The sequence below is a fragment of the Candoia aspera genome, chromosome 2 (assembly GCF_035149785.1).
Source record: "Candoia aspera isolate rCanAsp1 chromosome 2, rCanAsp1.hap2, whole genome shotgun sequence".
NCBI lineage: Eukaryota > Metazoa > Chordata > Lepidosauria > Squamata > Boidae > Candoia > Candoia aspera.
The window spans coordinates 223,325,574-223,344,879 of record NC_086154.1 but is presented as its reverse complement, the minus strand read 5'-3'; the positions used below and the strand labels follow the sequence as shown (position 1 = coordinate 223,344,879).

Genomic DNA, 19,306 nt, shown 5'->3' with positions numbered 1-19,306 from the left:
GCCCTGCATGGCATAGGACTTGGCTATCTGAGGGACGAACTCTCTCCCATTTCTGCCCACCTCTTAAGATTCAACAGTGTGGGTTATGTTTCATTAAGCAATCTCATCTGATGGGACCTAGGAAACATGCCTTCTTTGTCAGAGTTCCTGTCCTTTGGAATGGCATTCCCTCAGAGGTTCAGATTGTCCCAACTCTACAAGCTTTTAAATGATCTACAAGAACCTGGTTTATTCCTGAACATCTAGAATAGGTCAAGGTGTGCCCATCTGGCATGAAATGTCTCTTTCTGTTAGGGGATGTATGTTTTCCCATTATGTTTATTATAATTTACTTTTTGTTTTTAAGTATTGTATCTATTTTTAATCTGTGTGCCTCCCAGAGTAGGGCAGCTTATAATTCTAAATAAATAAATAAAATGTGTGTGTCGGGGGGGGGGTTAATCAGGGTGATGTGCTGTGTGAGAGAGAGAGATACACACAAAGATCTAATCAGGGTGCGTTCTTGTATACTGCACCTTGTTGTATGCAGTTTGTATGTTCAGTATGTGGTCACTGGGAAGGCTGCACTCTCACACTAGAAAGACTACAGGGACCTTTTTCTGGATTTTTTTCTTTGAAGGCCCTGGCCAGGTCTGGCATTTTTTAACACAATCTCTCTTTTGCCAGTTTCTCCCCCAACACCAAATTTGGTTGTATTCTATTTCTGGAGTTTTCCTGCTGATGGACAGTGTCCAGTCTCACATTGCATAATTTCTTTTGAATATCATGTTGGTTTAGAAAGAATAAAAAAGTGGATGGCTGCATCTCCATGTCTGTCCAAAGAAAGAGAGGAGGAGGAAGAGGAAAAGAAAGGGCAGTGGCAGCTTCAGCAGTAGCAATAAACTGAAATAGCAAAGAACAATTTGTGATGCCAGAGAGTGGTAAACTTCATTAGTTTGTTCTTTGGTAAATGGGCATTTTGAGATTTTCCACACCCATTATGGCAGCCATCTCATTAGAATGAACTTAACTTGCTCACAAAATACAAACCAGGAAGAAGATCTATAGGGGAAAGAAGTATAACAGGGAAGCATCACTTCATTGTGAATTGTTCACTGCCTATAACAAAAATAGCTAGTCAAAAGAACAGACTACTAAGAGTTTACACAGGCAAATAACTGGGTAACTGTCCTTGTTCTATCTCTTATAAAACATATAGGTCAGCAGAAAACTGTCATCTTGACACCAGGCCTATAGCCTGGCAACATCAATGGCATTAGATGCAGATCCAGCCTAGAGAACATATGCCTAAGCTACATCCAATTTAGGTAACTGCAATGTGCTCAACTTAGTTACTCCCTTTGAAGGGTATTTGGAAACAATTGATCCAGAATGCCATAGCTCATTTATTAGCAGGAACTGCATATAATAAGCAATTTTGTGTATCACAATTCCCAAAATCCCATCTGGCTGGATTACAGATGGTGGCTACTTGGTGGCTATGGCTTAATTCTGGAACTTGCTTCAGGGAATCTTGTTCCACTGCTGCACTAACACCCTTTCGGAAATTGGTGAAGACCTTCCTTTTGGGAGGAAGCATCAGGAGATAGACGGATCGCAGCCCGACTTGATTCCATTCGCATTATTAGCGAGCGGGCATTCCAAGCGGTGAAAAGGAGGGCCGCGGTTCATCCTAGATTATAGGGTAAAAACTCTCCAAGGGTCGTGGTCGTCTGGATCAGGCACAGCCGCCCTTGGATCCAGCCACCGGCGTAGGCTCTTCCAACACCTCCTCAGAGGGTGCCTAAGCGTTGAAAGGAGGTGGCCTTGGCGGCCGCTAAACAGCCCATCCCTAGCAGGGGAGGGGTTGGAGAAGCTGGGAAGCAGAAAATGGTTGAGGGCCGAGGCTGGCTTTGGAGTCAAGCCGCCGGAGTCGTTTGGCTGGGAGGGGAACCGAGCCGACTGGGCAGCGGACCAGCGGTTCCCCCCGGGGCCGTCCCCCTGCTCCCGTCATAGGGCTTGTTATTCTGTTGGCAGCAGCGACTGAGCCTGCATGAAGCCTCTCTGCGACCACAGGGCCGGCAGTCGCGTCGCCCTCGGTAACATGCAGCTGCGGGAGGAGGAGGAGCAGGTCAAGGCGTGAGGAGGAGCCGCGGCGGGTTCTGCTTTTTGTTTGTTTTGGTTTCGGACGTGTCTTTCTTTTCCTCCCGGTTCGTGCTTTGGTTCGCCTCACAGGAGGAAAATGGAGTCCTTCCCCAGTAGCGGTGAGTAAAAGCAACCCTTTTTCTGGCCTTCCTGCGCGTCGGCGGTAACCCGACTCTTCCGGGCTGCTTCTGGAGGACCTCTAGTTACAGCAGAAACCTCAGGAGGCCGTGCGAGAGAGGCCACGGCCCAGCTCTAAACGCCCTGCAACCTCAAGGCCGCGCCGCTTTAAGCAGCCGAAGGTGAGGGGTCTCCTCCCCCCAAGTCGGTTGGGGAGTAGGTCGCTGCGCCGCGCACGCGCGACCCTCCCCCATAGAAAGGCTTGAAAGTAAGACTGTGGCGGTGACAGCCTGAGAATCGCCGGTGGAAAGTTTGGGGGAAGGACGTATCCCCCTTGTCTACTGAGCAGAGGTCTCACAGGTCGAGGCGGGAGCAATGAGTTTTCACGGACTGCATTTTGCTTCCTGAGATGCAGGAAGAATAAGCCTGACCCCTAAAGTGGATACACCAGTTTGGTGGTGTAGGGGAACAGTAAAGGATTGCTGAGAGGGAAATATCATGTAAAAAGGGCACATGCTGATAATTGCATACAACTATTAGCCGTTTAGAAGTGCTCTAGAATTGGAGTGTCCAGAAATGTAGGGAAAGCAGCCCTTTGAAGAGGAGGAGGGAATCTCTGTCAGCACCTGTCTTTGGCTGGGAGCCAGCCTCATCTAAAGTGACCTAAACTGTTCCTGACTTGCTTGGTTTTTTTAAAAAAAATAATTTATTTTCCTCCCTATTTATTGGGTTCTATAGTTGGAAAAGCATCTAGCTTTTCTAGGGCTTGACTGGATGTGTCCAGAAGCTGACTGGAAACTGAATTGGGCCAAGAGAAGGTTCTCCATTCCCAAGCAAGAATTTTAATTCAACAATGATGGTTACTGCTGTTTAGGAAATGTCAACAGAGCAATTCTCAGTTGGTTTACCATAATGATAGTAATAACAAGAACAACTTAAATTCTCAGAGCAAGGTTTTGAACTGCTACTGCTCCTTTTTTATATGGTTAGTTATGATGATGGAGTTACAATCAGTGTTATTCCATATATATGAATTGAATTCCCAGATATAATTCAACAATAGAATGCAATTGATATTTCAAAATGCCAGCAGTTAGAGTGGAAAATGACTGGAATGTTGAAGTCAGTGTTACATGAAAATAACTTTTAGTACTAATCAGTGAACCAGAGCTTTTGTTCATAAAGGCGATGTCTTGGTAAACGTATATAAATATCTCCTAGAGAAAATTCTACTAATCTTTCTGAAATCTTTTGTTTTTGAGTGAACAGAGATGATTTGTTGAAGAAGAAAGAGGTAGTGGGGAAAATACTTTTATCCTGTTTAGATTATCCTTATTTATTTAAAATATGTATATTCTGTTTATTATCTTTGTTTCCTAAAGTGAGCTGTGAATATTGGTTGGGTTATTAGCAAATCTCTATATGTTGCTTTTTTTTTTGTAGCTAGGTACATCCGTGAATTTTATTTTATTTATTTTTTTACTCTTTTCTAGATTTTAAAAAGCCTCAGTTGGTGTCAACACCTGGCTAATCTTCTCTTGGATTTGAAACGAAGCAGGGTTGGGTGTAGTATCTACTGGGATGGTAGTCTTCAAGGGAATCCTGGGTCTATATACTAGATTGGGAGCTCTGAAAAAAAAAATCCAGAAAAAAAAAAGACCAAGGAAACTACATGGACATGTCCATGAACTCACCTCAAGGAAAGCTTGAATCAAAGGATTTTTAAAAACCTTTGTAGGCCTTAAATACAGTGCAGTGATCTTTACTATGAAGCATTAAGGTTAGATTAATTCCAGAATTGCAATGGAGCTTGAACTGGAAAAGGAGACATGGAGAAACAACCTATTCTTTGGGTAGAATTGTAATCCACAAATAGATTTGTATTTGCTGACTATAAAGTATGTCTAGTTCTTAAATAAAATTTTTTATCGTTGAGATACAAATAAACTCTGATGTCCAACCAGGACTGATTTACCTGCTTTTCACTACTGCTTTGTGATATATTCTGTGAACCTGTCAGGCCTGAGGAAAAACATTGCAAGTTCTTTTTAATGAGTCATACATCTTGAAATCATTTATTGTAACTGTTGCAAAAATAGTGGGTATGTTAGTTGATTCCAAGAACAATGAAATTATCTGGGATTAAGGGGTTTAGCATACACTGAGGTAAGAATTTGAATTTGTGTGAAATAGAATTGTAGGGATCAAATAAGCAGATTTATATAGGTAATGTTCTTGCAACAGATATACATTGATCTAATTAGATCAGAGTAGCAAACTTTTCTCCTGTCTAGAGCTACAGTCACAGAATTGAAAGGAATTTTATAGGTCATCTAATCCAACCCTCTGCCCAGTGCAGGAATGTACTAACCTACCCTGAGAGGTATAGCCCCCATCTGAAACTTCTAGTGTGAGAAACACTATCACTGTTTCTGGCATATTTACCTGATTTTATTGTCAGGAAATTCCTTCTAATATTCAACCTGAACCTCACTTTGTTTAATTTCTCCCCATTAATTTTTTTGTCCTTATTTTTGACAGAACAGCTTTTGAATGTGGCAACCTTTTAGGTACTGTGTATTTATATTCATTATCATATGTCACCAGCTATTTTAATGGCTTCTCATTGACCTTTCAGGCCCTTTAACATCCTGGTAGCTCTACACTGAATCTGTTTCAGCTTTTCCCTTTCCCCTTTAAAGTGATGTCCAGAATTGTAGTATAGTCCAAGTGTAGTACACTTGGGATTCCTCTTCAAGGGTAATCCATTGCACGTGTGTTTTTTCTAAATATTTGGCTTTATCAAAGGATATATGATCAAAGTGATTAAGAATATCAAATAGTCTTTGTTTTCCCATTTTCCTTATTTCCACTTCTGAAAAAACCATGAAAATTATATTAAAAAATACTCCATTGAATATTTGAATAAGTTGCTCTGAAGTTTCTTTCCAATCCATTTCTACAAAAATACCCCCTAATTCAAATGTTGATAAGCAACACATATCAACAGTCCTTGCTGCAGATATATTATAATGTTGTACAGTAACCATTTGGGCTAACACCATGTGTGAAGAGTGTACAATTCTTGATAACTTGATAGATCTGAAATATTGGGGCTATTGCTAAGCAGAGCATGTTTCTTTCACTCATAAGTCAATCAGTCTAAAATGTGGGTAGTAGTTAAAGTGTTGGACTAAGATTGGTGAATCCAGGTTCAAGTCCACTTCAGCAATGGAAACTCACTGGGTAACGTGGCCAGTTACTCTTAGCCCAATCTACCTCAGAGGGTGGTTGTTGTGAGGAAAAATTGGAAGAATGACTGGTTTGTGTACCCCCTTCAGTTCCTGGCAGAAAACTAAAATGCCAGTAAACATCTTGTTGCATCTGAGACTTAAAGATGGCAACAATTGGATATGTTTTAAGAGTAGGTGGCATACAAATATTGGTAAATAAAGTTTGTACCATATCCATCAACATTCTGCAATTCATACTTTCTGGCATTTCTTATATATTGGAGGTGCCCAGTATATATGAAACATATATTTTATTGCATTTATCTCATTTTAAGATACAGTAAAAAGAAACTCATTTCACAGTTTGAAACAACCTTCCACTGATTTATCAAGACACAGCATTCAAGCTCTTCATTTGAAAGGTTGTATAAATAATTGTTCTACCAAATTGCTATGCGAATTTGATGATTTCAAATATTATTTGTGGTACCTAGAGAAGAACCTTTTGTTAGGATTATTTATTCTTAGAAGTATTAAAGGAACAATATTTTTTCTTTTCCTGCTATTTCTTTGTCTTCTGTCCCCTTTTGGCAAAACTATGGATCAAAATTACTTCCAAACATGATACAGCTAGTCCTTGCTTAACAACCACAATTGGGACTGAAATTTAGGTTGATAAATGATGCGGTTGTTAAGCGAATCTGGACCTGATTTTAACATTTTTGCAGCAGCCATTAAGTGAATCACTGCAGTCATTAAGCGAATCAAACAAATCTCGTGGTCTTTTAAGTGAATCACACAATTCCCTATTGATTTTGCTTATTGGAAGTGATCTGGGAAGGTTGAAAATGGAGATCACATGACTGTGGGATGCTGCAACTGTCATAAATGGTAGTTGGTTGCCAAGCACCCAAATTGCAATCATGTAACCGTGGGGATACTGTGACAGTTGTAAGTCTGAGGATTTTGGTTTTTTCAGCACCATCGTAGCTCCAGATGGTTGCTAAACGATTAGTCATTAAGCAAGGACTACCTGTAATTAAACTCAAAAAAACCCACTTGGATTTGTATGAATATCAGTTGAGCTCTTGGAAATAGATTTGGAACTTGGCAGATGCCTCTTTTTAGAGCTGTTCTGGAATGCAAGTGTTTGATTCATAATCCCACCTAAATTTAACTTTCCAAATCTTTTTTGTAAAATGTGTGTAAAAGCTAAACTCTTAAATTAGACTGCATCTAGACAAATACTTTAGTTTACAAGCTCCACTTAAAATGAAGCTTGTCGTTTTAAAAATAAAACCAATTATTTATAAGCTTTTTTCCACTAAGTAAAATTGTGTTGGCCTAGGGACCCATAGAACTATACTTAAAGGCCCACAGAAGAGGTTGTGAAGAACAAATTGTTTATCCTTTAGCATCAGGTTTTTTGTGGAATATTTATATAAAAACATGCTGGATTTCATTTTAGCTCATTTTTTAGATCCCTTTGGCATTTTCTGAAAGCTAGTCTTGAAGAAGCTTTTATCCCTAGCTGACTTTTTTATGTGCAGAGAGCTGTATTTCAAGAGGCAGATGATTGGATCCTCTGCCTTCTGCTTACCCAGGATATGATTGCTACCCTTTGAGTACAGTATTACTAATGGGTTTTAAACATTAACTCCCAGGACTGCCTTGCTCACTATATGTTTATAGAAATTTCAAAGAATAGATGTAGGATTTAGAAGATAGTTCTGAACGTTTCCTCTTAATATACATTGATGTCTGTCTGTCTGTCTGTCTGTCTATCAATGTATATTAACAGGAAACATTCAGAAATATATATAGCTATTTCTTCCACCTTCTCCCACAACTCAGTTTAATCAACTCAGGTTGTTTGTTCTTTTTAATATCTTACTACAATTCCCCGTAATAAATCCATCAGTATATGTGTTATTCACAGAGAAAGCAGTGAGCACTTAGATAATTACAGGCATCCTAAGGTCATTGAGCTTTTGGGATGAAATGCAATGAAGTAGTCTCATAATTGAAAAATTAAGTATGATTTTATGCTTGTTTAAAGGGATGAACAGTTCTTATCTATTGAAAGCATGGAGTAATAACTTATTTGTTAGATTTCTGTCCAGTCTTGTAAAGCTGAAGTGAGTGAAATGAAACCAAATATGAGCTGTTTGTTAAGTTGCAGATAATTAAATGTGCAACCTTACTTCATGCAACTGTAATGGTGCTTGACACATTAAATATTTAAATAACAGCCTTTTATTGAAAATGTAATTTTTCTAACCATTTCTCTTAGTTTCTGGCACATTAGAACTATGGTTCTAGTGGTACAGAAAAATATTCTGGAAAATGGCTTCCCAACTGGGACATAAGAAAATTTATTTTTTAATTGGATGATCAGAAATGCAGATATGAAAAACCTAAGTTGTACAAAAATTTAGAGTTTTTTTTAAAAAGTCTAGGAATAGATTTGTGATTTTTATTGTCAACTCATATAAAAAGTTCTCCTTGGTTTGTTGCAACATAAGCAAAGTTGAGCATTTCGGCCGAACAAGTTGTTCAGATATTTGATTTTGACTTGAGCCAAACACAAGGCTTTTTTTTTTGTCTGTCTTTTTAAAAGAAACAGTAACATGAACAGGGCTTTAAAAAATTTATGTTTCAGAAACTACACTGAATGTGATATATATTATCTTTTTCTAGTTTTTATCTGTAGAGGAGTTAATGGGCATATTGCATCAAGAACAGCCAGAAAAACATCAACAGAAATTACCTGGCAGAATGCAACATAAGTCAAAATTAAATAAGGCCTGGCTCTTTTACATCAGGGCTGGGCTTGTTGAATCTCATTTCCTTCCTGTGGGCATTTGCTAGATCAACAGTTCTGTTACATCTGTCTGTACATGAACACATTTGTTGGAATATGAATTGTGTAAGCGATCAGTGTCATACAGATGAAGCCAGTCTTTTACTGGTTATAGAAAGTATTTTTCAGGTAAAAACATTGGGCGCAAAGTGTTTGGAAAATAAGTATCTGAGTAACAAAAATGTTGGTGAACTGAAAAGATTGCAAGTTATATGTGACAAAGAATGAATTTACTATGGAAAATTTCTTGTAACATACAGCTTCTGTGGTTTCAATTCAACAGTAGTTCACTGCCACAGAAATGCTGTCTTATGGTGTTGCTGAAATTTCTGAGGTTTGATCACAAGGTAGAACTTTTTGTGAGCAATCTTAAATTGTACCGATGAGGAAAGGTTCAGAATAGGCAAAATACTGGGGATAGTATTTTGGGGATAGCAGATAATTTTCTAGTTGGATTTAGATGGCTCTTACTGAAATCAGGCTTGGAAAATTTGATGTGGGCTTTTTTTGTAGCTGCCAGAAACTTGCACTTTTCAAGAACCTTTAGGCAGAATGTGTTAAGAAATACAGTGGCTTGTCTAAATAGTGGTGATATTGGCAAGATGATCTGGACTGAAGCCACATTTTCATAACCAGCCATGAGGATAACATTTATTACCAAGTAAACACCAGTACAAATGGCTGTGCACTCTATTATTATTACCTAATATACATCTATGTATATTGTGTACCTCTGTGTATGACAGGAACGGAGTTGTAGTGAGAAATATGTGTAATTGGATCTTGAAAATTAGTTATGCATATGTGAGCCCAGGGCCAAAATCTTAGTTTCCTTGCTATTTATCCTTTTGACTACAGCACTCTTCTAGCTGATAACTGCAGTGAATCCCAAAGGTGCTATACTAGTTGGAGGGGGTGGTCTCTGTGTATAGAAATTCCACAGGGGAAAATTGCTGCAGCTTCCCCTCTGTATTTTTAAATGCTCTGATTTGCCGAAACCCTGCTGAGATACTTAGAGAGGCATGCAGTTAAAGCTGGAGACATGGCCATGCTCACCCTCCATATCTTTGTACATACTGTCCCTTAAATCCTGATTTTGCTCTACTGAATAGCATGGAAAGCAAGATGTTTGTGTGTTTATTTTCTCAGATGCAAGTTGAACTCTCACAGTTGCAGTTTCTTTTAGCTGTCATAGGTAGGTACTCAGATGATGTTGTAATGTGCAAGTGCATTTGAATCTCACTGAAATTAAATCTTTTTCAGTAATAGGAGAATGCTTGCATGGAAGACTCAGAAGTAGAATACCATACTTTTTATGACTTCATTGGCTAAAATTTTGAATGATTCTATATGTGCAGTGGCTAGGGTATCTAAATCAGATTTCATCACAAGCCAGTGGCCTTGTCTGGAAGTAAACAATACTGAATACAGTTAGTTTTTTTCTGAATACGATTGCTTCATATGATTGTTTTGTTCAGCTATATTGCTAAAAATACAACAATATGTAAATTCAACTCAGTCAAATTTACTTCCAAATAAATATGCTTGGGACTGTATCATTATCTAGAGCAGGAGTAGATAACATTTTTTTTAATCAAGGGCTACATTTCTTCAGAGTTAAACTTTTAAGGAGCACATAATGGATTGAAATTAATAATGGGTGGGTTTAGAGCCTTGAGTGGGTGAGGATGCTTTTTCTCTGACTTTTTTTTTGTCTTTCTGTCATCCATCCTTTTCCTTGCCAATCTCTTTCTGATAGTCTTTCACTTCTGTGTAAGATGTTGCAGAGAAGGCTAGAGATTAGAAATTATGTCCTGAAAAGGACTTTTGAAATTAGACCATGGCTTTAGAGAGTAGGTTGTTCATCCCTGATCTATAGATAGTTTTCAAAATCCACTTAACTGGAAGTAGGATTTCTTAAAAGTCTGAATACAAACTGTAAATGTGTGCATTGTTTATATATTAACAAGAATATGCCTTATACATTTTCAGAACATATGAACTAAACTGTTAAATTAATACCTTGTAGTTTGAAGTTCTGCAGTCTGATAGCTATAGGCAAAAGAAAGAATGTTATGCATACTTTTATATGTATTTGTTTTTAATTAGATTGCTGTTATACATACCATTGAGTGGTACATATGCCGCTCAAAGTCTGTCATTATTGGAGAAGCCTATGAGCTCAGTTAGTAAGGGAGGAAGAGAGGGAGGGAGAGAGGGAAGTAAGGAATGAAGTAATTTAGTCACAGTCCCCTAATTATGAGCCTAGAGTAGATGAAACATATCTCTGTCCAGATAATTTAAAGCAAATTTTAGTCCAATTAGTTTCAGTGAATTAGATGAACTCTTGATGTATACATGGGACTTAACATGAGTTCTGATGAACTTTTCATCTTACTGTATGGTGTACTCTGACTGTCAGAGGCTCTCTGAGAACTCAGAAAGAGGCACTTTCTGTCATCCTTTGAATTAGTGATATTGCAAGTTGCATATGGAGCATTCTGACAAGCATGTGCTCAGCTACCAAGTCCTAAGTCTTTCCCAAAATATTTCTTGATGTTGAAAACTAAGAAGCATAAAAATGCTAATTGTTAGATGAATTGGTCATTATGTGGGTATACTTTTGAAGAGAAAAAGGGGTTTTGTGTAATTTCCAACAGCAGGATTATGCAGATGAGACAATAGTGGAACATAGCATTAAAACTTGGCGAGCCACCCACAGGGTGGTATCCTTCAGAGGTGTTTCTGTCATGCTTGCTAAGAATGTTGTAAATTGTTATTCCAAAACATCTGGGGAGTACTATGTTTTGGAAAAATGTTCTAGTCTGCTACTGGAAGTATTGCATTCTAATGCACTTTGATTTTTTTCTAAATAATTCATACTTGGAAATGCATATGACAGGTTGCTTAATACATGATTGAAGTAGATAACTTAGCAGTTGCCTGCAATGAAGGTCTCTGCTGATATTAATGCTATGGGGAAAATCCATATGTCATTCTTAATAAAGTTGGAAGAGTTCAGATGTATAAATGCTTAAGAGTGGTGCTACAAGTTAATATATGTATGTAAACATTCCAGAATAATGTTAACCCAATTACTCTAGGCAAAGCTAAAATAAGTCTATTTTTAGTGCAAATGACTGGAGGGATATATAATATATTGCTGCATGTTTTGCTCTGGAACTGTTCTGCTGTGTATTGACTAAAATTTTGTTAATTCCTTGTTTCAGCAAGTCAAGTGCATAGATGCTCTGGTTGGTAATAGCTAAAAAACCTTTTATGACAGAGCTTTTATCATCTTAATTCCATGTTGTTCTTCTATCACCTTAATTCCATGTTGTTCTTGTTTTTGTGAATTTATAATTTCTGTTCCATATCTAGAAATGGTGGATATTGCCACTGATTTGGTTTGTACACTGAATAAGCCATAATACACATATATTTTTGTTTGCATTCACAGATCATATTAAGTTTTTTTTTTAAAGAACAGGAACAACCAGGACCTTTTTTGAAGAAACACTCACTAATATGAGTAGTAAGGAGACTCATCTTCAGAATATCAACACTAGTGATAAAATTTAAGGAGAAGAATTCATGTGTATAACACAGATGTCTGTGCTAAGAAATCCATTGCTCATACATCTATTTGAATTTTGGATTCTGTGCAGTCTGAAACCCTGATAGCACAGAATTTGAGCATATATAAATGTTATTATATACATAAATATGTATGTGAGGGTAATACAGTCATGGATGCAGTGTATATAGGTATCTTATTTTTTCTAGTTAATACAATGTCTGATACAACTACTATCATTGTCCTAATTAGACCAGCCTTCTCTAACTAATTGCTAATGGGTAATTTAAAAAAAACATATTGGAAACGTTCATTCAATTGAATTTCAATTATTAGTTTTAGGATTTTTGTTTTGAATGTTGTAACAGCAAGGCCTGTAGGGTAGAAGATTGGAGACCCCACATCTACTCTCCCAGAAGCCCTCTAAATCTTCTCATCCTGGATCTATTTCCTGCTTTGGGGTGATGGCCTCATAGTTCCTGTCCATCTATTCTCAAGGAGGCACATCTAGGACTGTCGTACCTGGGGCTGCCCTTTTGATAATCAACAACTTAAGATGTAAAAAATGAAAATACTATATAGTGGTGCTTCCTGGATTGTAGCATAGAAATATGGTGTCTAGAGGATTCAGCCATTTGTTTTCCCCTTGGAAATAAAATTATTTATTTATAAAGAAAAACATGTAGAATGCTTTTTCCCCTGAATTATTAAAATGCGGATGTGTGGAAGAACATAACTATAGTATAGCCCAGCATATAGTAATACAGCAATTTGCAAATTAGTTAAGAAAAATCCAAGACAAAATGTGATGTTTTGGACAGAGTACAGCATGGTGCTGGTCTAATACAAACTGAGAGATCTCTGTCCAAAATATTTAGAACACAAGATCTATAGAGAATTCAGAACAGTACAGAAGACAAAAAGATTTGAAAGAAAAGAAATCTTTTGTCTTCATGAACATAGACTGAGATGTGTGTAAGGCTGAAATTCTAACATAGCAAACAGAAAAATATAAACCAGAAACCTAGTGAAAATTCCTGGCAACACATTTTATTTATTTCTACATTTCCTGAAGCAACTGGCCCTTCAGAGTTCCTGAACTTCTCCAACTTCTTGGAGATTCCAAGCTTTCAGAAGCTGTTGGGGATAGGGAAACCCCATCCTTGCTCAAACTCTTTCTACAGACTTCTTTCTGAAAGAAAGGCAAAACTAATAGCCATCTCACTGGTGGGGACATCATGCAAATTTATAGTCTGCAGTCCAACAAACTTTTTAAAAAATATTTTCTATTTTAGGATTATCTAATTTGTACAATTAAAAGCAACAGTAAAATCCTTAAAACAATTTACAAGACAAAGATTTCTCTCCAATTTGAATGCCCTCTCTAGCCTTATCTCTGATCATTACTGGATTTGCCTTGTGAAGAAATCACCAAAACACTTCAATTTATCCATTTGTTCAGCAGCTATTACAGCAGCTATTTGAGTTGTTACTGTACAGACACATTGCAAATGGTTTCTTATATGAGAATTATAATACGAACCCCAATTTTTATCAACTATATGTAAAATAAAAACCCAGCCACAACCATTTCAATTACTTGTTGCATAACCTATTGTTTTTGTGTTTCTTAGATCGAGTTCAGTTACCTAGAAATATGATTGAAAACAGCATGTTTGAGGAAGAGCCTGATGTGGTTGACTTGGCTAAAGAGCCTAGCTTGCATCCTTTGGAGCCCGATGAAGTAGAATATGAACCAAGAAGTTCTCGTCTTCTTGTACGTGGTCTTGGAGATCATGAAATGGATGAGGATGAAGAGGATTATGAATCATCATCAGCCAAACTTCTGGGAATGTCTTTCATGAATAGAAGCACTAGCCTGCGTAATAATATGGCTGGTTATAGACAGCGTTCAAATGGATCATGTTCTGCTCCATCTGTTAGGACCACAGTAATCTGTGTAGTTGTTCTTGTGATTGCTGTCTCTGTAATAATGGCAATCTATCTTCTCCCCAAGTGCACTTTTACCAAGGAAGGTTGTCACAACAAAAACCACACAATGGAAGATATATATCCTTTGGCAACTAATGGAAAGCCTTTTCCATGGGCTCATTTTAGGCTTCCAGGTGCTATTGTTCCAGTACATTATGATATCGTTCTGCAGCCAAATCTAACCACAATGAGATTTACAGGTTCTGTTCGGATAACTGTGGACGTTATTCAGGTTATTACGCATATCATACTTCATAGTTCAAAGCTTAATATTACCAAGGTAACCCTTGCTTCACTGGGTTCAAGCCAGCCAAAACCAGCAGATTTTCTGGAATATCCAATGAATGACCAGATTGCAATTATAGCTCCAGAAGCTCTTCTTGCTGGACAAAGATATAACATCAGCATGGAGTATTCCTCTAATTTATCAGACACTTACTCTGGCTTTTATAAAATTGCCTTTAAGAATAACAACTTAACAAGGTAAGCTTAGAAATGATTTATTTCTGTCTTAACTGAAAAAAATATGTGCATGTATTGAAGTGGTGCACAGCCTGAGGCCTCAGGGCTGCATACAACTTTTGAAAGGCTTGGATGCAGGCTCCTAAATCATGGAGAACTTGTTGCCAAATTTTAAATTTGGAAATTATTAAAAACAAGGGGAATAATCAAATTCAAAAGTAGCTTTTGCCTCTGTTTTTGTCTTGGGCTTGCTTACTTCGTTGGAGGGTACCCCCACCCCTGGCATACCACTTAACAGCAAACAGAAGATCTCAAATAGAAAAAGGCTGCACATCTCTGATGTACTGTAAGATGTAACCCCATTTCAAGGAAACTACATTCTGGCTCATTTTCTTCCAGTTGATTTATCCTCAGACTTCTCATCATACCAAAGTAGCTGGCTTCCTGATTAGCACATAGGACAGCTAAAATAATTATATTCATCTTTATAGATAAGTTATATTATCTATATTGCTGAATATTAACGAATCCCACTGTGGAAATAAAGCATAATTCTTTATTTAGAGTCAGAACATCTTAGGGCCACCTGAAATGCACACTTGGCATGCAGAAAATCCCTGATTTAATTCTGGGTATTTTCATGGAAAATGTCTTGCTTTAAATCCAGAAAGACTGCTGCCAATCAGTACTAATAGTATTGTGCTAAATAGAACCAAGTAGAGCATGTGTATGGTTGGGCATTACGATTGTGTCATATTTCGCCATTCATTTCGACGATGGTGAAGTGTGACTGCCTGATCACACTTACATTGGAACACTTTTAAATGTGCTTGTTTTTTTATTCATAAGATGGGTCACTGATAAATAAAAAGGATAGTTAAGAATAAAGTGCATACTAGAAATGTAATCAACTGAAAGGAGGAATTAAATGCTCCATTTTTCTTTCACCAACCTATTTGGCATCTATCTGACTTCCTCCTTGGCTAGTGTTGGCATATAGTAGCTTGGCAAAAGGAGAAATGGAGTGTGCTTTCTGTCTAGCCTGCCCTTTACTTTGATAGTAATTCGTTACACCTGTTTGTACTTTTTATGATCACCAGCAACAACCAGGTAGAATGAAAATGGCTGCTAATATATGTAGTGATGTGTATTTAAGGGTAAATTTTGAACACAGTGGGTTTAATTACTTCAGTGTTAATAAATATACCAGGCCTAGTTTTCAGGTAATTAATAAATTAAAACACCTGAATAATATGGGTTTTGGTTTTGTTAATATAAAAGTTGTTTAGTTGAACACATGTATTGCCTTGCAAAATTTCAGGACTAGAGGAATTGTGGTATGTCATTTTTTTTCCTTGTTGTAGATGCTATACAGAGAACATTTTTTTAAAAATGTGGCTATATATGTAATAAGATCTTGAATGTTAGGATCTTGAATGAAATATGGCTAATGTCAAATGCGATTTCTTTAGATTATAATTTTGTTTGGAAATCAAATGCATCACAAAATGGATTAAGCTGGTGAAAGGAGTTTAAAATGCATTATAAAGATTAAAGATGACTTAGGAAGATGCTTTTAAATCTTTTGGATGAAGTGTTATGAAGGCCAGATCTTTGTAACAATTCTCGGTATGCTACATAAGTTAATATTCATATGGATTCAGTGTCCTAGAAATCTATCAGGTCCTTTTGTGATGGAGTTGCATTTTACTTTTCTTAAATGATTAAATAATATGGCTAGGATTGTATTTTTCTCTCTAAATTTTACTTGTCAACTGTGTAATATATAGCAATTAAAAATAAATCCGACTTGAATGCATTTCTTTTATTTTTATCAGTTGGCTTGCAGCAACTCAGTTTGAGCCCCTGTCAGCAAGAGCGGCATTCCCTTGCTTTGATGAACCAGCATTGAAAGCCACTTTTCAAGTCAAAGTCAAGAGAGAACAACAACACTGTGTTCTTTCAAATATGCCAAAGGTATATAGCTATCCATATTTTTGTGGTCTGACGGTTATACAATTAAATGCTCATGATATGTGCCAGAGAACAGGAAAATTGTGTTACTTGGTAAAGAACTTTATGTTATGACCTTACGTGGCTATTAGTCAAATTTTTGTATTTTTCTCCAATAAAAAAAGCAAGATAAATGTAGCTTTAGAGGATAAGAAAAGCTAAACAATTATTTTAGTTTATTTTCCACTTTCCCTTGGAAGCTAGCTAGATTGCACTGGGAATCCCACAAACAAGATATGAAAGCAGTATGCTTCTCCTGTCAACAGCACAGGAATTGCATTTTGTAACCAACTGTGTGCATTTCAGTTGACTGATTTTTAATTACTGTAAGGCCTAGAAAATGTGGTGGCATGGTTGCAGAGATATTCCACTAAATGGAAGAACATGGTAACATTTTTTTTTCAAACTGGTGGCTGACAGACATGCAAAACCCTAGGTCTCAGGATCAGAGGGATGATGGGTGGTCAATAAAAGGGGGAGCTTTGAACATTGTGACCCTTTTTCCAAACCTGGTTCTGGGGACCATCTGACCAAATGACTGGAGCTTTAGGTTGCTCTTAGTAATACTAGGTCTACATGTGACTACACAGACAACAAGCAGACATGGTGGAATGAGAGTGGCAATGTTGCCCCTTGGAGATCTGCCCTCTTGCGTCTTTTGTCTTGCATCAGTAATGATGCTAAGATGTAGGGAGCAGTGATCTTCAAAGTTTACTGGCAGCCAAGGACTCTTCCCATGATGAGATAGGTTTGAGTGCTTATATGTTACGTTGAATTATAAAGGCAAGCTGGGTATTCAGCTTGTGTGCTGGCACATTTTGCCGCATAATGGAAGCTCTCTCTTTACCTCATCTCTGGGCTGGTATTGGTGTCTCTCTTGTTTGAAGTGCTGGGAAACTTCAATTTTCAGGTCTTGGGGTAAGGTTCAAGTATTCATGATCTACATGGCACTAAGGGTGGCAAAGATTCTTCTCTGCCCCTATCGCATTGGCAGAAAATGCCCCCCCCCCCACTTCTAGAGGTAGAAATTGTCAAGATCTGCCAACCAGCTGCAATGGGAGTTTTGGACAACATTTCACTGATAATATTGCTCTAATTTGCTCAAGTCTTGAATTCTACATGGGCAGAATCTCTGAAGATAACTGTTTTTCTCTCCCTACTACTGTTTAATGTTTTCATCTGGGAGAAGTCATCTGTTGGATCATGGTGCAGTGTCATCAATATATTGATAATACCTAGTTATACAGTATATCTCCAGCCTGAGCCAAACAATAATGCAGTAGAAATCCTGACCTGGTGCTTGGGAGGCTGTAGAGATTTGGTTTGTGTGGTGGGGTATGTGTGTGTGTGGACTTTGATCTAAGCTGAATCCCATCGAGGTTTGATTACTGGTTGTCTAGACCTTTAACGCCCTACATGGTTTGGGATGTGGTCTCTTTAAGGAGCATTTTCTTTAAGTGAATCCTACCCATCCAGTACACGTGTCTCTACTGGGGATGCAGAGAGTTCCTTTCCCCATATAAGATCAAAGGGGAAAAAAAGCACATCTTGTTTCTCAGCATTGGCATCTACCTTATGTAGCAGCCTTCTGTCAGAAATCTGGGTAGCTCCATCACTTCTGACCTCTAGAAAAATGTTAGAAATTGAGCTGTTCAAAAAATTTTTTAATTAAGATATGTCACTGGTATATTATTAATTTTGATTTTAGTAATTTATGAAATGCTATGATAATTGTAGATTCTTATTTTTATATTACATAAATAATTTGGTTTGTATTGTACATCATCATGAATCAATGTGGAGTGTACCACTATAAAAATGCAGCTGATTATATAAGATTATTAGACTCATGGTATTTGTGGTCATAGAGAGCCTGAAATATGGAAAAAATAAGGCAAAAGATTTTTGGTAAGAAGTGTAGATTGTTTTATTTTGTTAATTTGCATACATTTATTCAAACATAGAAATAATTACTATAATATAGAAATACAATATATCCTATCCTAAGGCTTTTCTTTTGTTGCTTCATTTATTTAATTAAATGACTGCCTGGGTACAGAAGGCTAATTATTGTGAGAATGCAGTACTAGCTGATTAGTAGTGGGATTAGCCCCTCCTTCTTTGAAACCCTATAATGTCATTATTTAGCAGCCTAAAAGATGCTGTCTAGTGTGTCTTTTTATCTTCTTTGTCATCATGTAGCATTTTGTGTATAATATACTCTAGTTTGGGCTACCCTGATTTTCAAATGAAATTGAAAAAAACAAAAATGGGGAGTTGTTTTCATTGTTGTTTATTCGTTCAGTTGCTTCTGACTCTTTGTGACTTCATGGATCAGCCCACGCCAGAGCTTCCTGTTGGTTGTTATCACCCCCAGCTCCCCCAAGGTCAAATCCGTCACCTCTAGAATATCATCCATCCATCTTGTCCTTGGTCAGCCCCTCTTCCTTTTGCCTTCCACTCTCCCTAGCATCAGCATCTTCTCCAGGGTATCTCAATAAATGGAGAGACTGATAGTAAATTCTTCATTAAAGTGCTTGCACAACTTACTTCCATGCTATCAGTTCCTGTTTTTCAGTGATGCTTTGCAAATTTGGCATCATTGCTCTTTAAATAATACTGTAGGAACACTTTCTTGAAGGAATCCTAGTCAGGCTGAGATCATGTCATGAAATAAATTGGGTTTTTGTAAAAGCATCATGCAACCAAAAGTCAAATAAGTAAGGACAATGCTTCCTGTTAATATTCTGGATGAATGTCTCTTTCTTAGTTAACATGTTCATGAAGCGTACTACATACAGAACAAATTATCTTTATAAAATCAACTGCTTACTATTTTTGGTTCAACCCTGGGGGATGAGCTTGCTCTAATACTGAACAGTGATTTTTACTTCTTAGATTTATTGATATAATTTTAATTTGCAA

General features: G+C 37.3%; 1 protein-coding gene across 1 annotated transcript in view; it reads left to right on the top strand.

The window, feature by feature from the left end:
* The first annotated feature begins 1,871 nt into the window (after window positions 1-1,871).
* LNPEP (leucyl and cystinyl aminopeptidase) overlaps window positions 1,872-19,306 on the top strand; it is a 50,594-nt gene continuing 33,159 nt past the window's right edge. Inside the window, exons 1-3 of the mRNA XM_063295399.1 lie at window positions 1,872-2,243; window positions 13,549-14,389; window positions 16,207-16,345. Coding sequence (XP_063151469.1) covers window positions 2,222-2,243; window positions 13,549-14,389; window positions 16,207-16,345 — 1,002 coding nt within the window. The 5' untranslated portion in view covers window positions 1,872-2,221. The remainder of the gene's footprint in view (window positions 2,244-13,548; window positions 14,390-16,206; window positions 16,346-19,306) is intronic.